The 27,902-nt window shown below is 43.0% G+C and overlaps 1 protein-coding gene across 1 annotated transcript in view; it reads left to right on the top strand.

Moving 5' to 3' along the window:
- Positions 1 to 507: 507 nt before the first annotated feature.
- Positions 508 to 27,902, top strand: part of ankfn1a (ankyrin repeat and fibronectin type III domain containing 1a) — a gene marked incomplete at both ends in the record, with an annotated part of 193,056 nt that continues 165,661 nt past the window's right edge. Inside the window, 3 exons of the mRNA XM_084158389.1 lie at positions 508 to 511; positions 623 to 891; positions 27,199 to 27,236. Of these exons, the coding sequence (XP_084014515.1) occupies positions 508 to 511; positions 623 to 891; positions 27,199 to 27,236 (311 nt within the window). The remainder of the gene's footprint in view (positions 512 to 622; positions 892 to 27,198; positions 27,237 to 27,902) is intronic.

The following is a 27,902-nucleotide window of genomic DNA, read 5'->3' as shown; positions in this document are numbered from 1 at the left end:
TAACAAAATTTCCCCAGTTGGTCAAATGTTTGTTTGTTTGTTTACTATTCTTGTGGGGCCCCCACAAGTATAGTTAAACGTGCACAAACACAGACACAGACACACACACTGAGCAGAGAGAAAGATGAAACCGCCTCACCTGACAGCTGGAGGAGAGAATAGAGGAAGACTGCAGATTAAGTGTGCATGTGTGTGTTTGTGTATATGTTTGTGCGTGCGTCTGTGTGTGTTTGAGGTGTTGGCTTGTGAGTATTTAGATGTCTTTGAGGTGACCAGAGACCAGATCATTCTTGTTTGTGTGCAGACAAAGTGAGACTATTCATCCTGGTGTTCTAAGACTGTGCCAAAGGAGCAATTCACTCCCACACAATATGTCCACTTGTATTCCTTCAGTTCTCTCCTGTTCTCTTTCTCTCTAATTATCTATTGATCTCTGTATATTTTGTTTTTGTGTGCCATTGCTTTCTGTGTGTGCGCGCGCGTATGCATGTGTGTGTGTTTGCGCTTATGCGTGTGTGTGTGTATGTGCACATATTCGTGTATGTGTGGCTTTGTATACTATCTCTCTGTGTCTATGCTGGTGTAGGTTATCAGTAGTGCATCTCTGGTTTCTGTTGTCCAGGCTCAGTGCAGCGGGACTTTGACAGAACAGAGCCATCTCCCATATCATCAGCCCAGGCCCCAACCCCAGCACCGGCCCCGGGTGTGAGAAGCCTCCCCCTGGGTGAGACAGCAACAGCAGCGGGTGAGGGAGAGACAGCGGGTGAGCGGGCAGCTCTGAGGAAGACTGTATCCGTTGACGACCGTCTGATGCAGCCGGCGCCCAGAGAGCAGCAGCACAGACTCCTCAGCAGGCTGGAAAGAGGCAAGAAGAAACTCAGGAACATACATGTGAGTACAGGACTGTGCAGAAATGTCATGTAAATGTGTGGGGGGGGACTAAGAATGAGTATTGACATCTTGGGACTATAAGGTTCTATCTGACATTGTTGTCATAAATGAGTCAGTCACATATAATTGATTTTTTAGATGGTTCTTCATATGTCTGTGAAGTTAGATTGTAGGTAAAATAATTATCTGCATAAACCCATTTAAATTTGGCGCTATAAGGTTATATCCAGTCTGAGCAAATAGAGATGGACCATTCGGAACACATGTCTCTGCCATCTCCCTCTAAGTATGGTCTAGGTTAGTCTAGCCAGCAATAATGGCACGCAAGCAAAAAAAAACAACACTGTCAGAAATCTTGTTCAGTCATGACAGTAATTCATCTCTTGATCATAGTACATTTCTTAATGTATTTGATGATGTGTTCGGACTCTATCTTGGTAAAATAGTGTTATTCTATCATTTGTGTATTCAAATAGCTACAGTTTTCTTAAAAACGGAACATGTCTAATTCAGAAGTATCAGATAGAACCTTATGGCTGAACCCAGATAGATTTTTCCGAGCCATAAGTTTCTATCTGCTCTTGCACCCCACTAAAAAACGGATTTACAAATACACAGGATTTTGATACTCTGCACTTTAGGTACCTTTAAGATGAGGACCTTTATGGGTTATGAAAGGTCGCTGGTTCTAATCCCTGTGCCGACTAGGTGAAACATCTGTCGATGTGCCCTTAAGCAAGGCACTTAACCCTAATTGCTCCTGTAAGTCGCTCTGGATGAGAGCATCTGCTAAATTACTCAAATGTAAATGTAATGAAAGAAGAATTCACTACAAAACAGTTCTGAGATCTGGGATGTGAAACATTTGATGCTCAATATCTCAGAACTATGCTTTGCGAAGATAGAGCCTTATAGTCCCAAGGTCACGGTATGTGCATGTTTTAGACTTTTTGTGCAGCAGGGTAAGTGTGTGTCTGCATGTAATGAGTACGTGTGTGTGTGTCTGTCAGAGAGAAAGAGAGTGTAAGGGCGGATGCGAGTCTATTGTATAATGTCTGTAGAGTTTCTCCATTCCTTTTGGCATCTGCCAATCAAACAATATGCCATGCCTCTTCTGCGTTACTTAGATACCGCTAGGGTAAGGTTCAAAGTGTTTTTATATAACACGGTGCAGAACCCTTCTCATGAAAACCTCACCTAACCCTCCTCAAATGTTAGTTATGACTGTTTCCTGAGTAGTACATTCTGTAGTCTTCCCACACTGCCATGAGTCATTCAGTTCAGTCAGTCAGTCTGGGCTTGGCACAGCACAGAGCAGAGCAGACTTGCCTCCCTAAACTTCCTCTGATGGAAGAGAGGACAACTATCTGAAAACATTTACCCAAATTAGAGTAGATGGGTTTTTATTTTCACAAATACATGTTGCACTTTGGGAGTTAGCGATGAAGAAAATGTCATGCTCACATAAGATATAAGAAAATTGACATGATTAAAAGAGAAGCACATCAATAAAAACATTCAAATTGAACTATCCCTTTTAATGTCTGTTTAAAAGCCTAACTAATAATGGAATTGGGCTCCAGTGTTACATCTGATCTCCCGTAGTTGCCTGCCCTGCCTTGTCCTTACTCCACATCGCTGATCCCTTGTAGGTGGCAGCCAGCTGGAGAATTCGCTTGAACTCAGGTCCCTGCTGCAACGGTTTTATCTGTAGGGTTTGGTAGGCCACTGCGTATGTTGTGTAGTCAGAATCTAGGAGGATCTTGAGGGCACCCCTCAAAGTACATACGTACTTTGAGGGACATGGGGTACACAGAAGTATTGAAAATATTTTGAAAAGCAATCCAGGGGGTTTCAAGGTCAGTCGGGGAACAGGGAGTCAGGTTGACGTCAGTCTCAGTCATTAATGAAGCCTATGTGCTGGTTTCCTGTGTTCTGCCTGGAGATGGATTATTTTTATCAATAGATTGAAAAGGATTCTTTCTCAAGTTGTCTTTCTGTTCATTGCATCTTCTTTCCTCGCTTCTCAATCATAATTTGGAGTAGAAGATCCAAGGGCACTTCACTCAAGGGCACTTCACTCAAGGGCACTTCACTCTTTTACCTTCTTCTACAATGGGTTTGGAAAAGGAGGCGAGGAGAGTGGATGGGAGGAATCGAGTAAAGATAACTTTTGAAGGATCTATACAGAGTAATGTGTTTTGGCACATTGAAGTGTTTTTGGTTGCTGTGCAGTTGCTCTGTGGTGGGTTTTCAAACAGCTTGACCTTTATTGCAGTGAGAACGGCCTTGATGAGGGGTTAGTTGAGGTCTTCTTGAGTTGACCCCTTCTGACCCTTTGAAGATGAGTGGTTATGAGAAGGGAGCACTGGCGTAACCCTCTCCAACCAAGGTGCATGAATTGAGGAGCAAACTGAAATAGAGAGGACATTCAGCAATTCTTGGAGGACAATGGCAGAAAAAACCCTGAAGGAGGCAAAAAGACGAAACGCGTTGGTTTGAACAATAAATACGCTTTTTTTATTCACTTCCATTGTCCTCCAAGAGTTGCTGAATCGTCTCTCCACTTCAAGATGAGGTGTTATGGAAGGGACCTCATTGCGTCCTCTCTCTTCGCTTCCTTCTCAATCATATTGGAGTAGAAGGTCCAAGGTCCCTCCACTCTGACCTTCTTCAGTTTTGAGAAGGAGGCGAGGAGAGAGGATGGGAGGAATCGAGGAAAGATTAATGGAGCAAGAGCTATACAGAGCAATGTATCGCTTTGGTACATTGAAGTGTTTTTGGTTGCCGTGAAGCAGGGTTTTGTTGGGTTTTCAAACTGCTCAACAGCTACAGTATTGACATACCACAATAATACTAGTGATGGGGGGAAAAAAATCGATGCAGTTACATATCTGGATATTATTTTTGACAATAAATACTGTATATCGTGTTGTTTTGACAATATCGCAATATTATTTTTGCGTTAGTTGGCTGTACCTGCACCAAAACTCCAACTGGTTTTCTCATGGCTCTCTCTTGGCCCTCTGCAGCAGACATATGGTGAGCAATATGTTTGGACCATGGAATCTTAATAAAATCACAGTACTGAATCGTACTGAATCGCAATACATATAGAGTCGTATGTCAGTCTGAAACGGTGTGAAGCAGTCGCTAAGCAACTATATGATAGCCAGATCTAATGTCCTCCTTTGACATTAGCATGGCCGAAAGTTTTCCCTCACTGTGTGGGTGATTGGGAAAGAGGTCTAATGTGTGTGGGAGGAAAGTCCCAGCATATCTGATGTAGCATTGAAACTCTAGTTGACACAGAGAGAGAGAGAGAGAGAGAGAGAGAGAGAGAGAGAGAGAGAGAGAGAGAGAGAGAGAGAGAGAGAGAGAGAGAGAGAGAGAGAGAGAGAGAGAGAGAGAGAGAGAGAGAGAGAGAGAGAGAGAGAGAGAGAGAGAGAGAGAGAGAGAGAGAGAGAGAGAGAGAGAGAGAGAGAGAGAGAGAGAGAGAGAGAGAGAGAGAGAGAGAGAGAGAGAGAGAGAGAGAGAGAGAGAGAGAGAGAGAGAGAGAGAGAGAGAGAGAGAGAGAGAGAGAGAGAGAGAGAGAGTTTAAGAGGGATTTTTTAGATTTCAGTCATGTCAGCTGGATATTATCTACCATATTTACTGGCTGATAAACCCCTCTGTTTCTTTCTGGACTATCTTCCAGTAAGTCAGCCATGGTTACCTCTAACTGTCAATATCAGGTCCAAATCTCCCTATGAATCCTGGGTAGAGCTATGGGACTGCTGACTCACAGAGGATGTCATAAAAACACATTTCCACAAATCTACTTCCTTTTTGGGCCTTTTCTCGTTCTCCTTACTCATTCCTAGAATAAGGACATCTAGTTATTACCTATGTCATGCACTACTTTTAGCCAGAGCCAGATACAAAGCAATAAAGGCTCTAGCCCAAACTAATGCACTATTTGGGCAAATAGAGTGTTATTTGAGGTACAGCCAATGTCTTTTACCTCTAGCCATAGCAGAAATGTAATTCTGGATGAGTTAGTCAGGTAAAAATGTAACTAATGTCTCTAAAGTAGTAGAGAGAGACGGAGAGAGACAGACAGCTTAGTGACACAACTATTCCAGTGTGTTTCTCCCAGGCCCGTCACTTAGGCTCCCGATGGAAAATCCACAGCTCTATTTGCCTTTGGTGTCATAAAAGACGAGCGGGAGCGGCCTTTTGTTTTCGTGGAAAGTTTGGCTCGGTTCTGAGAGGGGAGCGCAGTGCAGCACAGCATGACAGGTGGCAGGGGGGCTACTGAAATGACCTTGATGCTGTCTGACTGAAGCCTGTTGTGAGGAGGAAAATATCGCTCTTTCTACTTTGAGCGTGGAGCTGCAGGGGTAGTTTCTTGTGTAACACTGTTGTTCTGTAATGTTATTAACAGCACATGCTGCATAATGCCCCCCCACCCTTTTTTTTTTTTTTTACCTTTATTTTGACAGGGAGTCAATGCTGAGACCGAGGTCTCTTTTCCAGATGATCCCTGTTTAGCACAACAATACACATCAAACGTTTCTGTCGGTCTCTGTCAGTGTCACTTTGACTGACTGCCATTGGATTCCTATATAACAGAGTACATTTCCAGACTCTCAGTGCCTCTCTCTGCTTTTATCCAGGAGCATCCCAAGATGTAACTGATTGAACAAATTGCTTGTTTGTTTGGGGCTTTTCGATGAGCTGTACATTCCATGTATTATTAGAATCCATTTATTAGTATTCCTGTTTACTGCAGGCAAGCCTGATAGATCATGTGATAGACAAATGTTACAGTAGGTAGTTGTAAACACTATCAGGTACAGATACCGGTGCATATGTCTCTAACTACATCATCTTGTGTGGGTTTGTTTGTGTGCTGATGAGAACTAATTTCCGGAGGTCAAGAGGGAGCTGTAGAGTGCTGATGTTGTTGCGTTCGACACCAGTTGTCCTGTTGATATAACAGCAGGTGTACTTACAGGATAATTGCAGGAACACTACACACACATACACACACACACACACACACAAGCGCGCATGTACACATACACACTATTGGTATAATGAGTTAAGCCTACAATAATCCGCAAACACATGTCTCTCCTGTGTCTCCTGGCCAACTGCTTACAGCTGTAATCCTCACCTGTTAATTATGCTACTGTATGAACTATATACTGTATACAATAGCTTACTGGTGCAGGACTTACATTGTGCGTGGCCGTTGGATAGGGACAGGAGTTTTACCCAGCCAGGATTAACTTGGGGTCCTAGCTACAGTCTGCTCACTTGGTCAGGAAAACTCAGGGTCCTACTCATGATATGAAAACAGATGGTCACTTGCAGGTTTATGTAAAAAACCCTGGTGCCCAATTTACTGTATAGCAGTGGTATAAAGTACTTAAGTACAATTACTTTAAAGTACTACTTAAGTAGTTTTTGGGGTATCTGTACTTTACTTTACTATTTATATTTTTTACAACTTTTACTTTTACTCCACTACATTCCTAAAGAAAATAATGTACTTTTTACTCCATACATTTTCCCTGACACCCAAAAGTACTTGTTACATTTTTAATGCTTATCTAGAGAACATTCCTGGTCATCCCTACTGCCTCTGATCTGGCGGACTCACTAAACACAAATGCTTTGTTTGTAAATTATGTCTAAGTGTTGAAGTGTGCCCTGGCTATCCGTACATTAAAAAAACAAGAAAATGGTGCCATCTGGTTTGCTTCATATAAGGAATTTTAAATGATTTATTCTTTTACTTTTGATACTTAAGTATATTTAAAATCAAATACTTTTAGACTCAAGAAGTATTTTACTGGGTGACTTTCACTTTTACTTGAGTCATGCACACATGCACACACACACACACACACACACACACACACACACACACACACACACTCACACACACACACACACACACTCACACTCACACTCACACTCACACACACACACACACACACACACACACACACACACACACACACACACACACACACACACACACACACACACACACACAGAGAGAGAGAGTGAGAGACCCATGCAGGACAGTACAGAGGGTTTAATAACCAACCTAATCCCAATGGACTAATCATATCACGGCACAAGTCAAGCAGGCTGTTCTGAACACCATTTAAAGTGTTGTTCTGCTCCATGCATTACCGCCAGCATTCAAACTGCCATCTTATTAAGACTAATCCCTTAAAACAAAACCGCTCAGAAAGGAGGATGGCTGTTCTGCCCTCATACACACACCTCCTCCCCGCGCAGTGTGTGTGAATAAGATATGAGTTCACACACACACACCGACTGACACACATAAAAATGCATACATAACATACAGTATATTGCGTACACTCACCACACACTTCCATACCTTGTGTATAGTTGCTTACCTCTCACCCCCCCCGTTCTCCCCAGCACACACACACACACCGTAGCCCAATACAGCGTAGGCAGACAGGGCCATGAATTTCAGCAGTCACTTAATATGGCGGCCGCAGGGCCTTGGAGGTGCCAGGAGCTGGCTGCCAGGAGGGCCAGCGCGGCCGCGGCCTCCCCCAGAACGGGGCTCCGCGCTGGGCCATGAATGCTAGCATTGGTCCCCTAATTAGCCCTGGGAGAGGCCTAACAACCCCGCTACAGTTCAGCTGCTGACAAACAGCAAAATAAAGCCTTGTTCAAATTAGCAAGGTGAAGTGAGAAGGACTGGATGGAGGGCTGGACTGTCTGGGGCAGAGAGAGAGAGTGGCTGGGCCTGTGAGTGTGAGTGAGTGAGTGAGAGGGGCTATTTTAGTTCAGATACGCTGAGCGTTGGTTTGCGGCCACTCCTTTCTCCTCCCGTGAGAAACGTGGTGCGTTAAGAGTCTGTGTGTGTGTGTGTGTGTGGATGTGTGTGATGATGATTTACTCCACATTAAGATACTACTGTATGAACAGGGTCATGCTTGTTTGGGATGTTATGGTGCTAAAGAAAGACATCATTCAGTTATCAGTCTATGTCCACAGAGAGGCATTTAGCAGTAAGCTGGAAGAATCTAGTTTTTACTGTACATATCATCATCATCAGCTACGCTGAGCTCCTGCCCAAGTCAAGTACTGGCAGTACGCTATGATAAACTGCATCTTCAATTAAGTGGCATCTGAGTTCATAAACAGTAGATGATGTCGCCATAGTCTATGACTGGTAGGAACGTCGACAGAATAATCTGCTTTTTACTATTAAGAGAGAGGCATGACCTATTTCTATAGAAGAAGCCCATTTTTATTGTCAGCTTCTTAACTCATTCATCAATATGCTTTTTAAAAGACAGCTTTTCGTTTGTCTAGATGCCCAGATATTTGTAAGCAGGAACACGATCAAAGTATATATGTTTAAATCTTCAGTTATTTTTATTACATTTTAGTCATTTAGCAGACACTCTTATCCAGAGCAACTTACAGTTAGTGAGTGCATACATTTTTTCATACTGGCCCCCCGTGGGAATCGAACCCACAACCCTGGCGTAGCAAGCGCCATGCTCTACCAACTGAGCTACACGGGGCCCCATATGCGCTCTAGAGAAGAACATATACTTAACATGACTTGCATTCAATACTACACTGAGCAAAAATATAAACGCAACATGTAAAGTGTTGGTCCCATGTTTCATGAGCTGAAATAAAAGATCCCAGACATTTTCCATACGCACAGAAAGCTTATTTCTCTAAAATGTTGTGCACAAATTTGTTTACATCCCTGTTAGTGAGCATTTCTCATTTGCCAAGATAATCCATCCACCTGACAGGTGTGGCATATCAAGAAGCTGATTAACCAGCATGATCATTACACAGGTGTACCTTGTGCCGGGGACAATAAAAGGCCACTTTAAAATGTGCAGTTTTTTCACACAACACAATTGTCGCAAGGAGGACCTGAGCCCTAGGACCATGCCTCAGGACTACCTGGCCTGATGACTCCTGGCTGTCCCCAGTCCACCTGGTCATGCTGCTGCTCCAGTTTCAACTCTTCTGCATGCTGCTATGGAACCCTGACCTGTTCACCGGACGTGCTACCTTGTCCCAGACCTGCTGTTTTCAACTCTCTCTCTCTACCGTACCTGCTATTTCAACCTCTAAATGCCCAGCTATGAAAAGCCAAGTGACATTTACTCCTGATGTACTGACCTGTTGCAACCTCTACAACCACTGTGATTATTATTTGACCCTGCTGGTCATCTATGAAGGTTTGAACATATTGGAGAAAAATCTGGCCTTAATGGCCATGTACTGTTATAATCTCCACCCGGCACAGCCAGAAGGGGACTGGCCACCCCTCAGAGCCTGGTTCCTCTCTAGGTTTCTTCCTAGGTTTCTGCCTTTCTAGGGAGTTTTTCCTAGCCACCGTGCTTCTACATCTACATTGCTTGCTGTTTGGGGTTTTAGGCTGGGTTTCTGTATAGCACTTTGTGACATCTGGGCTTTATAAATACATTTGATTGATTGATCTGTATACAATTCCTGGAAGCTGAAAATGTGCCTGCATACTCACCAGACATGTCACCCATTGAGCATATTTGGGATGCTCTGGATCGACGTGTACGACAGCGTGTTCCAGTTCACCCCAATATCCAGCAACTTCGAACAGCCAATTAAAAGGAGTGGGACAACATTCCACAGGCTACAATCAACAGCCTGATCAACTCTATTTGAAGGAGATGTGTCTCGCTGCATGAGGCAAATAGTGGTCACACCAGATACTCAGTGGTTTTATGATCCACATCCCTACTTTTCTTTTATGTATCTGTGACCAACAGATGCATATCTGTATTCCCAGTCATGTGAAATCCATAGATTCGTGCCTAATGCATTTATTTAAATTGACTGGTTTCCTTATGTGAACTGGAACTCAGTAAAATCTTTGAAATTGTTGCATGTTGCATTTATATTTTTGTTCAGTATAATTCTATAATAGAATACGTATTGTGCCATTATTTTATATTATTTCACATTGTACATACCTACAGTTTGTACACTTTAGTTTAGTAGTATTAATAATTGTCTTTACAACAGCATGAGACCTCTAACGTACAGTATGTTGAAACATTCAGCTCACCAACCCGTCAGCTCATGAGTAGGGAGAGACAGGCTTGACAGCCGGCTTGATGAGAAGCAGTAGCCTGTCTAGATGTAGTTGTACAGGGCCGTAGCGTACATTACTGTATGAGAGAGTTCCCAGGGGATGGCCAAGGGCCCTTAGGTAGTGTTCTTACCCTACAGAGAGACCACTGTTAGGATAAACACACACACACACACACACACACACACACAGCATATGTTTTAATATCCTTGTGGGGACCTAAAATTGATTTCCATTCAATATCATTTTTTCCCCAGCCACTGACCTTAACCACTAACCCTATTTCTAACCCTAACCCTAGACCTAACCCCTAAGCTTAAAATAGCCTTTGTCCTCATTGGGACGTGGAAAATGCCTACATGAGGGAAAATGTTCCTTGTTTTACTATCACATTTGCCCACTGACAAAGAAATTATCAGTCTATCATTTTAATGGTAGGTTTATTTGAACAGTGAGAGACAGAATAACAACAAAAAAATCTAGAAAAACGCATGTCAAAAATGTTATAAATTGATTTGCATTTTAATGAGGGAAATAAGTATTTGACCCCCTCTCAATCAGAAAGATTTCTGGCTCCCAGGTGTCTTTTATACAGGTAATGAGCTGAGATAAGGAGCACACTCTTAAAGGGAGTGCTCCTAATCTCAGCTTGTTACCTGTATAAAAGACACCTGTACACAGAAGCAATCAATCAATCAGATTCCAAACTCTCCACCATGGCCAAGACCAAAGAGCTCTCCAAGGATGTCAGGGACAAGATTGTAGACCTACACAAGGCTGGAATGGGCTACAAGACCATCGCCAAGTAGCTTGGTGAGAAGGTGACAACAGTTGGTGCGATTATTCGCAAATGGAAGAAACACAAAATAACTGTCAATCTCCCTCGGCCTGGGGCTCCATGCAAGATCTCACCTCGTGGTGTTGCAATGATCATGAGAAAGGTGAGGAATCAGCCCAGAACTACATGGGAGGATCTTGTCAATGATTTCAAGGCAGCTGGGACCATAGTCACCAAGAAAACAATTGGCAACACACTACGCCGTGAAGGACTGAAATCCTGCAGCGCCCGCAAGGTCTCCCTGCTCAAGAAAGCACATATACAGGGCTGTCTGAAGTTTGCCAATGAACATCTGACTGATTCAGAGGAGAACTGGGTGAAAGTGTTGTGGTCAGATGAGACCAAAATCGAGCTCTTTGGCATCAACTCAACTCGCCGTGGTTGTAGGAGGAGGAGGAATGCTGCCTATGACCCCAGGAACACCATCCCCACCGTCAAACATGGAGGTGGAAACATTATGCTTTGGGGGTGTTTTTCTGCTAAGGGGACAGGAGAACTTCACCGCATCAAAGGGACGATGGACGGAGCCATGTACCGTCAAATCTTGGGTGAGAACCTCCTTCCCTCAGCCAGGGCATTGAAAATGGGTAATGGATGGGTATTCCAGCATGACAATGACCCAAAACACACGGCCAAGGCAACAAAGGAGTGGCTCAAGAAGAAGGACATTAAGGTCCTGGAGTGGCCTAGCCAGTCTCCAGACCTTAATCCCATAGAAAATCTGTGGAGGGAGCTGAAGGTTCGAGTTGCCAAACGTCAGCCTCGAAACCTTAATGACTTGGAGAAGATCTGCAAAGAGGAGTGGAACAAAATCCCTCCTGAGATGTGTGCAAACCTGGTGGCCAACTACAAGAAATGTCTGAACTCTGTGATTGCCAACAAGGGTTTTGCCACCAAGTACTAAGTCATGTTTTGCAGAGGGGTCAAATACTTATTTCCCTCATTAAAATGCAAATCTATTCGTAACATTTTTGACATGCGTTTTTCTGGATTTTTGTTGTTGTTATTCTGTATCTCACAGTTCAAATAAACCTACCATTAAAATTATAGACTGATCATGTCTTGTCAGTGGGCAAACGTACAAAATCAGCAGGGGATCAAATACTTTTTCCCCTCACTGTAGAGCCATGGCTACATGTAACTCTATTCCACATCAGGTAACTGATGCAAGCAGTAGAATCAGAAAAATAAAATAAAATACACCTTATGGAACAGCGGGGAAGAGACACACACACACACACATTTACATTTTACATTTACATTTTAGTCATTTAGCAGACGCTCTTATCCAGAGCGACTTACAGGAGCAATTAGGGTTAAGTGCCTTGCTCAAGGGCACATCGACAGATTTTTCACCTAGTCGGCTCGGGGATTAGAACCAGTCGGTTACTGGCACAACGCTCTTAACCACTAAGCTACCTGCCGCCTCACACACACACACACACATACACACACACGCACACGCACGCACGCACACACACACACGCATACACATTCACGTGATTACACATGCACTCTACACACACGTACACATGGATTTTGTATTGTAGATATGTGGTAGTAAAGTAGTGGCCTGAGGGAACACACTTAATGTGTTGTGAAAAGTGTTATGAAATGTAATGTCATGTAATATTTGTAATTGTATATAACCCTAGGAAGAGTAGCTGCTGCCTTGGCAGGAACTAATGGGGATCCATAATAGCTGCTGCCTTGGCAGGAACTAATGGGGATCCTTAATAAACACCAGGAAGAGTAGCTGCTGCCTTGGCAGGAACTAATGGGGATCCATAATAAACCCCAAGAAGAGTAGCTGCTGCCTTGGCAGGAACTAATGGGGATCCATAATAAACCCCAGGAAGAGTAGCTGCTGCCTTGGCAGGAACTAATGGGGATCCATAATAAACCCCAGGAAGAGTAGCTGCTGCCTTGGCTGGAACTAATGGGGATCCATAATAAACCCCAGGAAGCGTAGTTGGTTTGATGGAAACTAATGATTAAAGATTAATTTAAGATTATTAAAGCTACTACAGTATTAAAAGAGTTATGTATGGGGCCAGCTAGTGTTTCACAGCCTGCCAACACCTCTGCTGCTGGTCGCCAGGCAATATCCCACTTAAACAGATTATCTAAACGAAGCAGTTCATGATATCCATAATATATAGATTGTACTTTCCTTCTCTCTGTTTTAGTGTACTGTACATCCTCAATGGCATTTTCCTCTTTCTCTGTGTCTGTCAATTCAAGTCAATTAAATGTAATGATGCCTTTATCTCTTTCTCTCTCTCTCTCCCACCTCTCTCTTTCTCTCTCCCACCTTTCTCTCTCTCCCACCTCTCTCTCTCTCTCTCTCTCTCTCTCTCTCCCACCTCTCTCTCTCTCGGTCTCTCTCTCCCACCTCTCTCTCACACTCCCTCTCTCTCTCCCACCTCTCTCTCTCTCTCTCCCACCTCTCTCCCACCTCTCTCTCTCTCTCTCTCTCTCTCTCTCGCTCTCTCTCTCTCTCCCACCTCTCTCTCCCACCTCTCTCTCTCACCTCTCTCTCTCTTTTCTCCCCCTCCAGTAAAGGTCATGGTTCTATCTCTGTCCTCAGTAATTACAGAGCTGTAGGAGGTGAACCTGAAACAGTCCATTCCATTGCTATCTGTTGCCTCACACGCACACACGAACGCGCGCACATACACACACACTCACAGTGACTGAATTAGCAGACGGAGGGATCCTCAGACATTAAAGAGACAGGACAGCAGTACAGAGCAGCCTAGAGAGAGAATGACATTCACCAAATATCAACACGCTAGTCAACGGTCTGTTCCAAATGGCACCCTATATGGGTGATTCTACAGAAGTGGTGTAAATTGCAGTCCCACTTCAAAAACACTATTTTAAAAAACAGTTAAGTCTCCAAACTTAGACATTTATTTTCAATCCAAGGCAATAACAAACATATTGTTAAATTAATATAGTACAAAGTCATTGTTTATACACATTTCTATTGAGAGGTGGCTGTCCCAAACACTGACTCCTAAACGTAAAGCAATTCATGATTTAACACAATTATTTCAGTAGAACATCTTGAGTTGTTCTATTATTACATTGAAATATACTGATCAAATCGTTTTTTTGTGTGTTTTTTTTTATCTTTAAAAAATGCTGTCCCACCTTTTGATGTCACTACTGAAACACAAACATTAAAAGACTGTAGAATGAATGTGCCTTAAACCACACCCCTACAAATATCAGCAGGTGATGGGATTTGTAAGAAGTGTCACTACCGAACATCTAAAATGTCAAGAAATGTGTAAAGTACAGTTTTGGGACTAAAATATATGTTTGCTGGGATGTACATGTGTGCAGATGACATAGCCAGCCATATGTTAGCTATGGGGATTCTTTAATGTCCAAAATAAGTCAACATTTTCCAAATCGAAACCATCAAAACCGAAACATTTGAAAGCATAGAGATATATGATAGAGATATATATGTATGTAAGCTTCCTACTTCAACTGTATATAGAGGTCTCATCTTTGTATCTGTGCCATGATGTTGTCAGTGACAGCACGGGCAGCGCCATTGAGGCTATCTCCATTTTAAAATGACATGCGCCATGCTCTACCAACTGGGCTACAGAGGACCACCATGTGGGTAGTGGACAAGTGCACACTTCAGGAAAAAGTGTAGAGCAGGAATGGGCAACTTTGATGGTGGTGGGGGCCACAAAAAATCTGAACTCATCGCAGTTGCTTGCGGTTCAAATAAATTAAAATAAAATTGTATTTGTCACATGCCTTTAACCAACAACGCAGTTCAATAAATATTTACTAAATAAACTAAAGTAAAAAATAAAATACGATAAAATGTAACACAATAAAATAACAATAACGAGGCTATAGACAGGAGGTACCATTACCGACTCAATGTGTTGAGGTAATTTGTACATGTAGGTAGGGGTAAAGTGACTATGCATAGATAATAAACAGTGAGTAACAGCAATGTAAATAGTCCGGGTGGCCATTTGATTAATTGTTCAGCAGTCTTATGGCTTGGGGGTAAAGCTGTTAAGGAGCCTTTTGGACTTAGACTTGGTGATCCGGTACGGCTTGCCGTGTGGTAGCAGAGAGAACAGTCTATGACTTGGGTGACTGGAGTCTTTGACAATTTTTTTGGCCTTCCTCTGACACCGCCTAGTATATAGGTCCTGGATGGCAGGAAGCTTGGCCGTACGCACTACCCTGTACTGGGCCATACGCACTACCCTGTGTAGTGCCTTACAGTCAGATGCAGAGCAGTTTCCATACTAGGCGGTGATGCAACCGGTCAGGATGCTCTCGATAGTGCAGCTGTAGAATTTTTGAGGATCTGGGGACCCATGCCAAATCTTTTCAGTCTCCTGAGGGGGAAAAGGTGTTGTCGTGCCCTCTTCACGACTGTCTTGGTGTGTTTGGACCATGACAGTTTGTTGGTGATGTGGACACCAAGTAACTTGAAACTCTCGACCCGCTCCACTACAGCCCTGTCGATGTGAATGGGGGCGTATTCGGCCCTCCTTTTCCTGTAGTCCACGATCAGCTCCTTTGTCTTGCTCACGTTGAGGGAGAGGTTGTTGTCCTTGCACCACACTGCCATGTCTCTGACCTCCTCACTATAGGCTTCTCATCATTGTCGATGATCAGGCCTACCACTGTTGTGTCGTCAGCAAACGTAATGATGGTGTTGGAGTCGTGCTTGGCCACGCAATCATGGGTGAACAGGGAGTACAGGAGGGGACTAAGAACGCACCCCTGAGGGGCCCCAGTATTGAGGATCAGCGTGGCAGATGTGTTGTTGCCTACCCTTTCCACCTGGGGGCGGCCAGTGAGGAAGTCCATGATCCAGTTGCAGAGGGAGGTGTTTAGTCCCAGGGTCCTTAGCTTAGTGATGAGCTTTGTGGGCACTATGGTGTTGAACGCTAAGCTGTAGTCAATGAACAGCATTCTCACATAGGTGTTCCTTTTGTCCAGGTGGGAAAGGGCAGTGTGGAGTGTGATTGAGATTGTGTCATCTCTGGATCTGTTGGGGCGGTATGCGAATTGAAGTGGATCTAGGGTTTCCGGGATGATGGTGTTGATGTGAGCTACTGGTTTGATGGAAACTAATGATTAAAGATTAATTTAAGATTATTAAAGCTACTACAGTATTAAAAGAGTTATGTATGGGGCCAGCTAGTGTTTCACAGCCTGCCAACACCTCTGCTGCTGGTCGCCAGGCAATTTCCCACTTACCCAGTCTGATATTGCCTGGCGACCAGCAGCAGAGGTGTTCATTGACTACAGCTCCGCGTTCAACACCATAGTGCCGACAAAGCTCATCACTAAGCTAATGACCCTGGGACTAAACACCTCCCTCTGCAACTGGATCCTGGACTTCCTGATGGGCTGCCCCCAGGTGGTGAGGGTAGGCAACAACACATTTGCCACGCTGATCCTCAACACTGGGACCCCTCAGGGGTGCGTGCTCTCTCACATCTCTCTCTCTCTCTCTCTCTCTCGCTTTCTCTCCCACCTCTCTCTCTCTCTCTCTCTCTCTCTCTCTCTCTCTCTCGCTCTCTCTCTCTCCCACCTCTCTCTCTTTCTCTCCCACCTCTCTCTCTCTCTCTCTCTTTCTCTCCCACCTCTCTCTTTCTCTCTCTCTCTCTCCCACCTCTCTCTCGCTCTCTCTCACACCTCTCTCTCCCACCTCTCTCTCGCTCTCTCTCCCACCTCTCTCTCTCTCTCTCTCTCTCTCTCTCTCTCTCTCTCTCTCCCACCTCTCTCTCTCTCACCTCTCTCTCTCTTTTCTCCCCCTCCAGTGAAGGGCATGGTTCTATCTCTGTCCTCAGTAATTACAGAGCTGTAGGAGGTGAACCTGAAACAGTCCATTCCATTGCTATCTGTTGCCTCACACGCACACACGAACGCGCGCACATACACACACACTCACAGTGACTGAATTAGCAGACTGAGGGATCCTCAGACATTAAAGAGACAGGACAGCAGTACAGAGCAGCCTAGAGAGAGAATGACATTCACCAAATATCAACACGCTAGTCAACGGTCTGTTCCAAATGGCACCCTATATGGGTGATTCTACAGAAGTGGTGTAAATTGCAGTCCCACCTCAAAAAAACTATTTTAAAAAACAGTTAAGTCTCCAAACTTAGACATTTATTTTCAATCCAAGGCAATAACAAACATATTGTTCAATTAATATAGTACAAAGTCATTGTTTATACACATTTCTATTGAGAGGTGGCTGTCCCAAACACTGACTCCTAAACGTAAAGCAATTAATGATTTAAAACAATTATTTCAGTAGAACATCTTGAGTTGTTCTATTATTACATTGAAATATACTGATCAAATCGTTTTTTTTGTTTGTTTTTTTTATCTTTAAAAAATGCTGTCCCACCTTTTTATGTCACTACTGAAACACAAACATTAAAAGACTGTAGAATGAATGTGCCTTAAACCACACCCCTACAAATATCAGCAGGTGATGGGATTTGTAAGAAGTGTCACTACCGAACATCTAAAATGTCAAGAAATGTGTAAAGTACGGTTTTGGGACTAAAATATATGTTTGCTGGGATGTACATGTGTGCAAATAACATAGGCAGCCATATGTTAGCTATGGGGATTCTTTAAAGTCCAAAATAAGTCAACATTTTCCAAATCGAAACCATCAAAACCGAAACATTTGAAAGCATAGAGATACAGTTGAAGTCAGAAGTTTACATACACCTTAGCCAAATACATTTAAACTCAGTTTTTCACAATTCCTGACATTTAATCCTAGTAAAGATTCCCTGTTTTAGGTCAGTTAGGTACACCACTTTATTTTAAGAATGTGAAATGTCAGAATAATAGTAGAGAGAATTATTTATTTAAGCTTTTATTTCTTTCATCACATTCCCAGTGGATCAGAAGTTTACATACACTCAATTAGTATTTGGTAGCATTGTTTAACTTGGGTCAAACGTTTCGGGTAGCCTTCCACAAGCTTTCCACAATAAGTTGGGTGAATTTTGGCCCATTATACCTGACAGAGCTGGTGTAACTGAGTCAGGTTTGTAGGCCTCCTTGCTCGAACATGCCTTTTCAGTTCTGCCCACACATTTTCTATATGAGGTCAGGGCTTTGTGATGGCCACTCCAATACCTTGACTTTGTTGTCCTTATGCCATTTTGCCACAACTTTGGAAGTATGCTTGGGGTCATTGTCCATTTGGAAGACCCATTTGCGACCAAGCTTTAACTTCCATGAATGATGTCTTGAGATGTTGCTTCAATATATCACATCATTTTCCTTCCTCATGATGCCATCTATTTTGTGAAGTGCACCAGGCCCTCCTGCAGCAAAGCACCCCCACAGCAAGATGCTGCCACTCCCGTGCTTCACGGTTGGGATGGTGTTCTTCGGCTTGCAAGCGTTCCCCTTTTTCCTTCAAATATAACGATGGTCATTTCTCAAAACATTTCTCAAAAAAGTACAATATTTTTACCCATATGCAGTTGCAAAGCGTAGTCTGGCTTTTTTATGGCGGTTTTGGAGCAGTGGCTTCTTCCTTGCTGAGCAGCCTTTCAGGTTATGTCGATATAGGACTCGTTTTACTGTGGATATAGATACTTTTGTACCTGTTTCCTCCAGCATCTTCACAGGGTTCTTTGCTGTTGTTCTGGGATTGATTTGCACTTTTCGCACCAAAGTATGTTCATCTCTAGGAGACAGAACGCGTCTCCTTCCTGAGCGGTATGACGGCTGCGTGGTCCCATGGTGTTTATACTTGCGTACAATTGTTTGTACAGATGAACGTGGTACCTTCAAGCGTTTGGAAATTGCTCCCAAGGATTAACCATACATGTGGAGGTCTACAATTTCTTTTCCGAGGTCTTGGCTGATTTCTTTTGATTTTCCCATGATGTCAAGCAAAGAGACATTGAGTTTGAAGGTAGGCCTTGAAATACATCCACAGGTATACCTCCAATTGACACAAATTATGTCAATTATCAGAAGCTTCTAAAGCCATAACATTATTTTCTGGAATTTTCCAAGCTGTTTAAAGGCACAGTCAATTTAGTGTATTTAAACTTCTGACCCACTGGAATTGTGATACAGTGAATTATAAGTGAAATAATCTGCCTGTAAACAATTGTTGGAACATTTACTTGTTTCATGCGCAAAGTAGATGTCCTAACCAATTTGCCAAAACTATAGTTCGTTAACAAGAAATTTGTGGGGTGGTTGAAAAACCAGTTTTAATGACTCCAACCTAAGTGTATGTAAGCTTCCTACTTCAACTGTATATAGAGGTTTCATCTTTGTATCTGTGCCATGATGTTGTCAGTGACAGCACGGGCAGCGCCATTGAGGCTATCTCCATTTTAAAATGACATGCGCCATGCTCTACCAACTGGGCTACAGAGGACCACCATGTGGGTAGTGGACAAGTGCACACTTCAGGAAAAAGTGTAGAGCAGGGATGGGCAACTTTGATGGTGGTGGGGGCCAACATTTTATTTGTCACATGCCCTTAACCAACAACGCAGTTCAATAAATATTTACTAAATGAACTAAAGTGAAAAATAAAATACAATAAAAAGTAACACTAACACAATAGAATAACAATAACGAGACTATATACAGGGGGTACCGGTACCGAGTCAATGTGCGGGGATACAGGTTAGTCGAGGTAATTTGTACACGTAGGTAGGGGTAAAGTGACTATGCATAGATAATAAACAGTGAGTAGCAGGGTAAAGGGGGGGGGGGGGGGTCAATGTAAATAGTCCGGGTAGCCATTTGATTAATTGTTCAGCAGTCTTATGGCTTGGGGGTAAAGCTGTTAAGGAGCCTTTTGGACCTAGACTTTGCGATCCGGTACGGCTTGCCGTGTGGTAGCAGAGAGAACAGTCTATGTCTTGGGTGACTGGAGTCTTTGACAATATTTTTGGCCTTCCTCTGACACCGCCTAGTATATAGGTCCTGGATGGCAGGAAGCTTGGCCGTACGCACTACCCTGTACTGGGCCATACGCACTACCCTCTGTAGTGCCTTACAGTCAGATGCCGAGCAGTTGCCATACCAGGCGGTGATGCAACCGTCAGGATGCTCTCGATAGTGCAGTTGTAGAATTTTTGAGGATCTGGGGACCCATGCCAAATCTTTTCAGTCTCCTGAGGGGGAAAAGGTGTTGTCGTGCCCTCTTCACGACTGTCTTGGTGTGTTTGGACCATGATAGTTTGTTGGTGATGTGGACACCAACGAACTTGAAACTCTCGACCTGGGCAAGTCTGATTAGGCTTAGCAAGAGTAATTTATTTCTTATATATGGCTCTGTCATAATATACCACAGCCTCTGTCATACACTACATGGCCAAAAGTATGTGGACTCCCCTTCAAATTAGTGGATTCGGCTATTTCAGCCACACCCGTTGCTGACAGGTGAATAAAATCGAGCACACATCCATGCAATCTCCATAGACAAACATTGGCAGTAGAATGGCCCATACTGAAGAGCTCAGTGACTTTCAACATTGCACCGTCATAGGATGCCACCTTTCCAACAAGTCAGTTCATGCTAATGCTCTTGTGGCTGAATGGAATCAAGTCTCCGCAGCAATGTTCCAACATCTAGTGGAAAGCCTTCTCAGAAGAGTGGAGGCTGTTATAGCAGCAAAGGGGGTACCAACTCCATATTAATGCCTATGATTTTGGAATTAGATGTTCGACGAGCAGGTGCACACATACTTTTGGTCATGTAGTGTCGCTCTTCTCTAGCACAAACCATTCAAAACGAAATACCTATTTTACCGGAGCTACATTTTTTCTTTCTGCCGTGGGACGCTCTTAAAAGGGTGCACACACATTTAGGAACTATGAAAACTATGAAAAAACAACGAAAACATATTTTATCTATAGAAACACATTTGTCACATAAAAATGTATTATTTGCAGATCAGATGAGATGGTCATTACCACTAAATAAATGAATAGGGAAATTGTAGGTGTGCCGCAGAATTGTATATCCCATCAAGATGTGCCACATTTAAAACAAGGATGGGAAACACTGCTCTACTGTACTCTACTCTACTGTACTGTGCTCTACTGTGCTCTACTCTACTGTACTATGCTCTACTGTGCTCTACTGTACTATGCTCTACTGTACTCTGCTCTACTGTACTGTGCTCTACTGTGCTCTACTGTACTATGCTCTACTGTACTCTACTCTACTGTACTGTGCTCTACTGTACTGTGCTCTACTGCACTGTGCTCTACTGCACTGTACTGTGCTCTACTGTGCTCTACTGTACTGTGCTTTACTGCACTGTACTGTACTGTGCTTTACTGTACCGTGCTCTACTGTACTGTGCTCTACTGTACTGTACTGTGCTCTACTGCACTGTGCTCTGCTGTACATTACTGTGCTCTACAGTACTGTGCTCTACTGTACTGTACTGTACAGTGCTTTACTGTACCGTGCTCTACTGTACTGTGCTCTACTGTACTGTACTGTGCTCTACTGCACTGTGCTCTACTGTACTTTACTGTGCTCTACTGCACTGTACTCTACTGTACTGTACTGTGCTCTACTGTACTGTACTGCGCTCTACTGCACTATACTCTACTCTACTGTACTGTACTGTGCTCTACTGTACTGTGCTCTACTGTACTGTACTCGAGTTTACTCTACTTGAGTTTCTTACAATGACAAAAGGGCCCATGGACTCTTGATGTAGTGGTCTTGGTCTTGAGACCACACAAGACCACATACATTTGGTTTTTAACTTGTCATGGTCTCAACTCACTGGGTCTGGATCTGGATCTTGGGACCAATGTCCTGGTATAAATCGATCTTGGCTCCTGGATATTACCTTAGCCTTTGGTTTACAAACCATAGGCAACTCAATTTGAAGAAGACAATGCAGTATGTCTATGATCATTGGCTGATCACGCTCAACCTACAGGAATCCCCACCCAGTTGACTACTTTTAAATGCTGGATGCCCTCAATGGCCATGTCTATACTAAAACAAGTTAAATTCATCTAGAGTTCTCCATTTATCTCTATGATTGACACTTAACACCTGTTTTTTTGCCAAAATAAAGATAGGTAAAGTAATCATTTAAACATCTAACAACATAAGTAATTCAATCAATCAACAAGTTTCAGATTCATACAATCAACATTGAACATTTTACAGAGAACAATAGAGATTATTTTTCTCTAAATGAAATTTCAAATGTTTTGAAAATCAGGCTACAAACCCTGGTTTTACTTATCATTTTTTTGTATGCAAATGACATTTCTCCAATGAATCTGTAATAGAAGGTTCATCAAAATGATCACTACTGTGTATTGTTATACCTTTATTGCACCTTTTTCACTATGTTTCGGTAGTGACAAATTTAGTGAGGTGGTAAGGAATTCAGGTAAATATTTCAAATATGCAATACAAACAAAGTGTGTGAGTAGTATAATGTCTACGTGAAATACAGTATGTTGGAAGACGTGTGCTGAATGTTTGGTTAAAGAAATGTGCACCGCTTCTGTAGAATGACCCATATGGTGCAATACTTTCAACCAGGGCCCATAGGGAATAGAATGCACTCAGAAACTACCTCTTTATTGATGACCTTCAGTGGAGTGTGTTTTATGGCTTATTTCTGAGCCTGGTATACAGTGTGTGATGCATGTAATTGCTTTATAATATAAATTATAATGGATTTAATTTAAATGGGAATTTTAAGTGCTCAAAATGATTTATTATTGACCAGCTTCGGGACACTTGGGGTATTAAACGTCCCTCCCTCTCACTTAAGAATGCAGAGGTACAGTGGGGAAAAAAAGTATTTAGTCAGCCACCAATTGTGCAAGTTCTCCCACTTAAAAAGATGAGAGAGGCCTGTAATTTTCATCATAGGTACAGGTCAACTATGACAGACAAATTGAGAAAAAAAAATCCAGAAAATCACATTGTAGGATTTTAATGAATTTATTTGCAAATTATGGTGGAAAATAAGTATTTGGTCAATAACAAAAGTTTCTCAATACTTTGTTATATACCCTTTGTTGGCAATGACACAGGTCAAACGTTTTCTGTAAGTCTTCACAAGGTTTTCACACACTGTTGCTGGTATTTTGGCCCATTCCTCCATGCAGATCTCCTCTAGAGCAGTGATGTCTTGGGGCTGTTGCTGGGCAACACAGACTTTCAACTCCCTCCAAAGATTTTCTATGGGGTTGAGATCTGGAGACTGGCTAGGCCACTCCAGGACCTTGAAATGCTTCTTACGAAGCCACTCCTTCGTTGCCCGGGCGGTGTGTTTGGGATCATTGTCATGCTGAAAGACCCAGCCACGTTTCATCTTCAATGCCCTTGCTGATGGAAGGAGGTTTTCACTCAAAATCTCACGATACATGGCCCCATTCATTCTTTCCTTTACACGGATCAGTCGTCCTGGTCCCTTTGCAGAACAACAGCCCTAAAGCATGATGTTTCCACCCCCATGCTTCACAGTTGGTATGGTGTTCTTTGGATGCAACTCAACATTCTTTGTCCTCTAAACACGACAAGTTGAATTTTTACCAAAAGGTTCTATTTTGGTTTCAGCTGACCATATGACATTCTCCCAATCCTCTTCTGGATCATCCAAATGCACTCTAGCAAACTTCAGACGGGCCTGGACATGTACTGGCTTAAGCAGGGGGACATGTCTGGCGCTGCAGGATTTGAGTCCCTGGCGGCGTAGTGTGTTACTGATGGTAGGCTTTGTTACTTTGGTCCCAGCTCTCTGCAGGTCATTCAGTAGGTCCCCCCGTGTGGTTCTGGGATTTTTGCTCACCGTTCTTGTGATCATTTTGACCCCACGGGGTGAGAACTTGCGTGGAGCCCCAGATCGAGGGAGATTATCAGTGGTCTTGTATGTCTTCCATTTCCTAATAATTGCTCCCACAGTTGATTTCTTCAAGCCAAGCTGCTTACCTATTGCAGATTCAGTCTTCCCAGCCTGGTGCAGGTCTACAATTTTGTTTCTGGTGTCCTTTGACAGCTCTTTGGTCTTGGCCATAGTGGAGTTTGGAGTGTGACTGTTTGAGGTTGTGGACAGGTGTCTTTTATACTGATAACAAGTTCAAACAGGTGCCATTAATACAGGTAACCAGTGGAGGACAGAGGAGCCTCTTAAAGAAGAAGTTACAGGTCTGTGAGAGCCAGAAATCTTGCTTGTTTGTAGGTGACCAAATACTTATTTTCCACCATAATTTGCAAATAAATTCATTAAAAATCCTACAATGTGATTTTCTGGAATTTGTTTTCTCAATTTGTCTGTCATAGTTGACGTGTACCTTTGATGAAAATTACAGGCCTCTCTCATCTTTTTAAGTGGGAGAACTTGCACAATTGGTGGCTGACTAAATACTTTTTTTCCCCACTGTAGCTCTATACCTCCACTGGGACAGACAGACAGACAGATGGACAACATTACCTATGGGCTGTTTTAGTCTGCACACGTAGCTCTACCTTTACCTGTAACAGATGGACAGACGGACAACACCTGTTTAGGTATGCTCCTGCTGTAGCTCTACACTATAACCTGTTCGACAGACGGACAGATGGAGGCTGTAATACAAGCTGTAATGCAAGCTGTCCAATACACTTCTAAAGCACATGGCCTGATAAAATAAATAGTTCGTTGTGAGGGGACTATCACCATTAAGATATTTTAGCTCCTAGGACAAACAGGTGAATAGGTAGCGTCTTTACAAAACAACACGGATTAAGAACATGTGCAGACCTTGCAGGATTTGGCCCTGGTTTTTGACGCAGTACCACAGACAGGAGGACATTGTTCTTATTCTGGTTAGAACCACTCCATTATGACACAAGAGCCGGCCCTGGCTGCTAGTTGCTGCTGACGCCATCTCAACTAGCCATACTCCGAATAGTCTTACCCCAGGAGAAGAATACACCATATTCCACTCCAGAGAGCTTCAAGGCTATGCAAGGAGCAAGAACATGGGAGAAAGAGCGAGGGAAAGAAAGCGAGTGACAGATATGTTTACCTACGTGCAGGTGCCCTGCAGGCATTGCCAGAGTACAACCGCCTAGAGTTTTATAATGAGAACATTTTGATCTCTTTCAATAATGTATTATCTGTGCTATGTATTACTTCCAGTTTCCCATCAGACTGTGCAGGGACATGTAGCCGACAGCGATGTGAGAAGGCATTGAGTGTTTGGATAATTTCAGAGTCACGACTGTCTCCTGTGAGTGTGTGTGTGTGTGTGTTTTGTCTCTGGGTGTGTATGTGATGCTTACAGCTCCCTCTCTTCTCATGTAGTGGTTTGATGAGCGATAGTCTCATTTTAGAGCTGGCAGGAGACACAGCATCTGTCCATACAAAGAGAACACTGCACACCCATTATATTGCTGCTCAAACACACTGGTACAACACAGCACAATAAAACACATCAGAGAAGGCACTGGAATAAAACAGATTATAATCTGAGTGTTTAGAGCCCTGAAATCTGATTGGTTGACAGCCATGGTATATCAGACCATATACCACGGGTATGACAAAACATTTATTTTTACTGCTCTAAATACGTTGGTAACCAGTTTATAATAGCAATAAGGCACCTCGGGGTTTGTGATATATGGCCAATATACCATGGCTAAGGGCTGTATCCAGGCACTCCGCGTTGCGTCGCGCATAAGAGAAGCCCTTAGCTGTGGTATATTGGCCATATACTACACCTCCTCGGGCCTTATTGCTTAAATAGAACAGAGGGGAATAGATTGTGATATAATACAATTGAACGTCGTTGTCCATCTTGTAATAGAAATCCACGTTTCGCGAAGTAAAGTTGTGTCTTTTCTGTTTATTAAATGAAAAGGGAAGGAGTCAGTGTAACATACACACAGCTATAATGATAGCCATTTTCCCTCAGCATTCTGCCACGTTGTTAGGACAACAGAGCATTTGCCCCCTGCCACCAGTGCATTAGTTCATGATTGTTTCTTGGAAAATGTCTCTCTTCAATTGGAGGGTTTGTGTGTGAGTGTGTGTGTGTGTAATAAATTGTGTTCTTTAATTGAAATACTGTATAGTGTACAGTGACGTCGTCAGCAATAACTGAATACAAGGAAACTAGTTTATTCCTAGAGTCATATAAAAGCATAGAAAACCTTGAGCTTTCTCAGTAAACCTACACTATACAGTGCATTCGGAAAGTATTCAGACCCCTTGACTTTTTACACATTTTGTTACGTTACAGCCTTATTCTCTAAAATTGATTAAATTGTTTTTTTCCCCTCATCAATCTACACACAATACCCCATAATGACAAAGCAAAAACAGGTTTTTAGAAATTTTAGCAAATTTATACAAATAAAAAAACGGAAATATGACATTTACATAAGTATTCAGACCCTTTACTCAGTCCTCTCAAGCTCTGTCAGGTTGAATGGGGAGCGTCACTGCACAGCTGTTTTCAGGTCTCTCCAGAGATGTTCGATCGGGTTCAAGTCTGAGCTCTGGCTGGGCCACTCAAGAACATTCAGAGACTTGTCCCGAAACCACTCCTGCATTGTCTTGACTGTGTGCTTAGGGTCATTGTCCTGTTGGAAGGTGAACCTTTGCCGCAGTCTGAGGTCCTGAGAGCTCTGGAGCAGGTTTTCATCAAGGATCTCTCTGTACTTTGCTCTGTTCATCTTTCCTTCGATCCTGAATAGTCTCCCAGTCCCTGCCGCTGAAAAACATTCCCACAGCATGATGCTGCCACCACCATGCTTCACCGTAGGGATGGTGCCAGGTTTCTTCCAGACGTGACGCTTGACATTCAGGCCAAAGACTTCAATCTTGGTTTCATCAGACCAGAGAATCTTGTTTCTCATGGTATGAGAGTCCGTTAGGTGCCTTTTGGCAAACTCCAAGCGGACTGTCATGTTCCTTTTACTGAGGGGTGGCTTCCTTCAAGCCACTCTACCATAAACTCCTCTTTTTCTTAATTCGTCCTTTCTCTGCGGAAATAGTACACATATGTCCTGCTTTCCCAACACAGTTTTAATTCTGTGAGATACATGCTGTTTTACCATTTAACCTTTACCATTTAGCCTTTACGTCTGTGTCTTTCCAGGAAAACTGGGGGAACTGAAGGGTGGGGGGACTATTGGCAAAATATTGATCCACTTTACTGAGACAATTTATGTAGAATGGAATTTCCCATGAATTGATGTTGTATTATGCATGCGTAGCTCCATGCTCAAACATACAAAATGATGATCTTCTCTTTTAATCCTCCACAGAGTCTTGGATCCACAGGCACATACGAGACCAGGAAGAAGTAAGTGTCCTCTTGTTTCTTGTGTCTCGCTGTCTGGCAGCTGCACAATTGGGATTGCAGATACGGGATGTGTCCCAAATGGCACCCTATTCCCTATATAGTACACTACTTCTGACCAGAGCCCTATAGGCCATGGTCAAAGGTAGTCCACTGTAAAGGGAATAGGGTGCTATTTGGGACACAGACTTTGCATGTCATTATCAGAGCAGTCTCTGGTAATTACAGTAGAGAGATTTGTATAGAAAAATCAGGAGTTGATTATAGTTGTATATTTTACCCCTCTACTAAGCACTTTGTGCATCAATTATTATTGTAAATAGTCTGCAACTCAACAAGTTTATAAACAGATCTCTCTTCATTTAAAGCATTAGCTTTCAGCTCATTTGTTTCTAGTGTATCCTCAGCTCACCTTTTCTCTATGTCCCCACTGCACAGTGTACAATATTTTATAAGAATTAATAAATAGCTTAACCCACATTCTAGCAATAATTTTGGGCTTACTGCTCTGAGCCAATAGGGGCTTTCTGATGGAGAGTGTCAGATGAACCGATGTGGATGTGGTGGAGGAGTCAGGCGCAGGACACAGAGGCTTCGTCCAACAGACTTTACTAGTCAAAAGTGCAAAAATACAATACACGGCCTCGAAACAAACAGAGGCGAGTGAAT

This window comes from Coregonus lavaretus, assembly GCF_964263955.1.
Source record: "Coregonus lavaretus genome assembly, chromosome: 1".
Taxonomy (NCBI): domain Eukaryota; kingdom Metazoa; phylum Chordata; class Actinopteri; order Salmoniformes; family Salmonidae; genus Coregonus; species Coregonus lavaretus.
This window is presented reverse-complemented; position numbering and strand designations above follow the sequence as displayed.